This window comes from Priapulus caudatus, unplaced genomic scaffold, assembly GCF_000485595.1.
Source record: "Priapulus caudatus unplaced genomic scaffold, Priapulus_caudatus-5.0.1 Scaffold1518, whole genome shotgun sequence".
NCBI classification, from domain to species: Eukaryota; Metazoa; Priapulida; class Priapulimorpha; order Priapulimorphida; family Priapulidae; genus Priapulus; species Priapulus caudatus.
The window spans coordinates 46,976-49,921 of NW_014578579.1; the positions used below are offsets into that span (position 1 = coordinate 46,976).

Genomic DNA, 2,946 nt, shown 5'->3' on the forward strand with positions numbered 1-2,946 from the left:
TTTTCACTGATACACACCATGACTTCTCCTGCACACGGGGGCAGCCGACCAACCTGACTCGACGCATTCCTAGCATGTAGCTGCGCTCTGCGCCAAGTGCTTCTTGTCTGGCTTATTGTGGATTGGGGGTCTACAAGAATTTATCGTGGGGGGTTTCTTCAAGGGACGGTAGAGGGCAGCAGTGCACGGAAATGCTCGCGCATGCGCAGATGACCGGGGCAGAGGTGTCTGCAGACGGACATTTTGGAAATCACGTCGTGAGTTTTAGCGCTAAATAACTTCATTCAGTTCCCGTTTGTACTTTAGAGGTGAAATGATTAGTGTTATTATTGCATTCCTTCATATTCATAGAACTAGTCTACTGTGTCAGAATGATGTCAATTATCGCCGTCGTCCAATAATCGGGTGATTTTGTTCGCATGTTAATAAGCGACTTCGTAGTTACGCACTGGAGCCCTATGATGGGACCTATGCTCAAATCGGTGGTGATTCAATTCCCATATATTTAATTTGCAATTGTACAATGATCAGGGTAGGCATTACAATATCATAACTGGCAGTTACAATAGTATAATACAGTCTTGTAATAATTTCTTGTTACGATGTACGACAGGTTTGAAACATAGTCATGTATGGATTATGGTAAAACTTTCTACTTCTACTTCTACTTCTACTTCTACTTCTATACTGGACAGTCCGTAAGGAATAAACGTCCAGGGCTATAGCTAGCCATGGGGTGTGACCTTGTAGCCGAATGGCACTGAGGGTGGTCACAGCCAGAGTTTTTTTGCGCCCTCAGTGGTTCTTCTCCGTCTCCATTGGCCTTAGTATTACTGGAGACGGGACCGCCATTTTACGTGGTCATCCGAGCCATGGGAGATTCACAGTCTCCAATGTTGAGAGCCAAGTTTTTACACCTTGAGAAAATTCACTGCCCCCGGCCGGGGTGTGAACTCACAGCCTTCAGTGGACAGTATACGTGGCCTAACCACTGGACTAAATGTCTCACTACCAGGATTTGTGTTTCACCGTCCAGCGTTGCAGCGGAAAGAACAGCGTTCAGTCGTTCTTTACTGGTCGGTATCTTTTGCATTGCTTCATCAAACGCAACGACCTATATATTCCAGTGTCGTCTTTATACTGTCACATTGCTGGGAAACCATAGTCAAGTCAGCGCTCAGTTAAAACTCGTCCCATAATCTATTACTTGAAATACACATCACAATTTCTATGCACGCACGCACACACATGCATGCACGCACACGCACACACAGACACTCTCAGCTAAACACGTGCACACGCGCTTACACGCACTCGCACACACACACATGCTGACGCATGCGCTGACACACACATACACACGCACACACACACACAAACACACACACACACTTACCACCACCACCAACACGTGTACACCTGCACGCACGCACGCACACACAGAGACACGCACTCCGACACACAGATCACTGACATATCTGTGAATTGGATTTCAGCCGAAAGGTCGATTTTGGAACCATTCTACGATGATGGATCATGTGACGACTGTGTTCTGATGAAGTCTCTAAGATTCACGTGTATGCAAGGTAAACGTCACGTATTCACTTATGTCACGACAAACCTAGCTGCGTATATCTCTCTTGGCATTAGATGTGAGAAAAACACTGCAATATTTACTAATCGCAGTCGTTCTACTTCTTTTGCTTATTGACATCTCATGTCTAAATCTTTTTCCGAGCACAACTTTTCCATCACGACGGTTACACGTACATGTTACATACATGTTTATTCAACGTCCTTTTTGTACTACTGTGTACATAATCTCTAACAATGCCAGTGGACTTTGGATCAATGTATAGTTCCGTTTCTTTTCTCTTTTCCCATCTGTAGTTTTTATGTCCACGACAAACGTTGGTGCCAATGGGGAAACACAAGAAAACCTGCACGTGCAGCTTGTGTGGGGAGAGGCACCACAATGCACGCCTTTGTCCCAAATTCTGCTACCACTGTCGACAACCTCGCCACGATTGGAACTGTCGATTGCCACGGGTAAAGAATGAAATTCACTTTATAGTCATAGAAGTTACACACTCATTACGATATAGCAGCAGCAACTGTCTTCATAACCCTTTCATGCTACATGTCTACTTCCAACCCCCCCCTCTTAGGTCAGGGGGTATACTGAAATCAGACTCCCCTCTTTTCCTTGTTGGTTTGGTTGGTTGGATTTGGGAAATCCAGGGATAGTTGGGGGGAAATAAAACCCCCCAAAAAAATTCGAGACTGTTTGCTGGCAGCTATGCATCTGTGCGCCGGCCTATGGATTTCGCGCACGTATCCATAGCTGCCGGCACCTGATACTTTCCTAGGACGTTCCCGCGGTCGCGTGCGCCTTGCCGCGGAACTGCGCGCAACATCCGCGCTCAGCGGACAAGATCAACGTCTCCTTTGCGCATCGCCTCTCTAGTATCTGGTCTCTCCTCTGGACATTCGCGCCTTTTTGTGAGTGAAACGATACCCATCCACGAAGCGGACTACTTACAACGAGACGGCGATGACTGCTCAATACAAATTCTATAGGTTATGTGGATCGCTCGAACAGTGGTTAAGTTATCAACTATAACAGTTCGAAGCAAACTTTTGTGTTTATCTGATATGGTATGTAAATAGAAGATCACAAGCTGTAGTTCGTTAATTTTCGTGCACTTATTGTGAAAATGAAAATACAAATTATAGAACTATTTCATCTATCTTGAGTGAGCAGAAGAATCCATGTCAAATGTGAAAATAGGCCTAGAATGTTTCCAAGCCCTTGTCACAAGCTCGATATACATGCAGCGAACTGCAGCATACCAGTCTATGTTTACGCCATTGCGGGAGGTGGTACAGGTCGTGATGCGCAATGCGTAGTGGGAAGACAATATGTCATAGCGGGCTGCGCATATC

General features: G+C 45.7%; 1 protein-coding gene across 1 annotated transcript in view; it reads left to right on the top strand.

The window, feature by feature from the left end:
* The window catches only part of LOC106816881, a gene marked incomplete at its 3' end in the record, with an annotated part of 46,852 nt that overhangs the window by 36,594 nt on the left and 7,312 nt on the right, over positions 1-2,946 (top strand). Inside the window, exons 5-6 of the mRNA XM_014821523.1 lie at positions 1,497-1,586; positions 1,891-2,049. Coding sequence (XP_014677009.1) covers positions 1,497-1,586; positions 1,891-2,049 — 249 coding nt within the window. The remainder of the gene's footprint in view (positions 1-1,496; positions 1,587-1,890; positions 2,050-2,946) is intronic.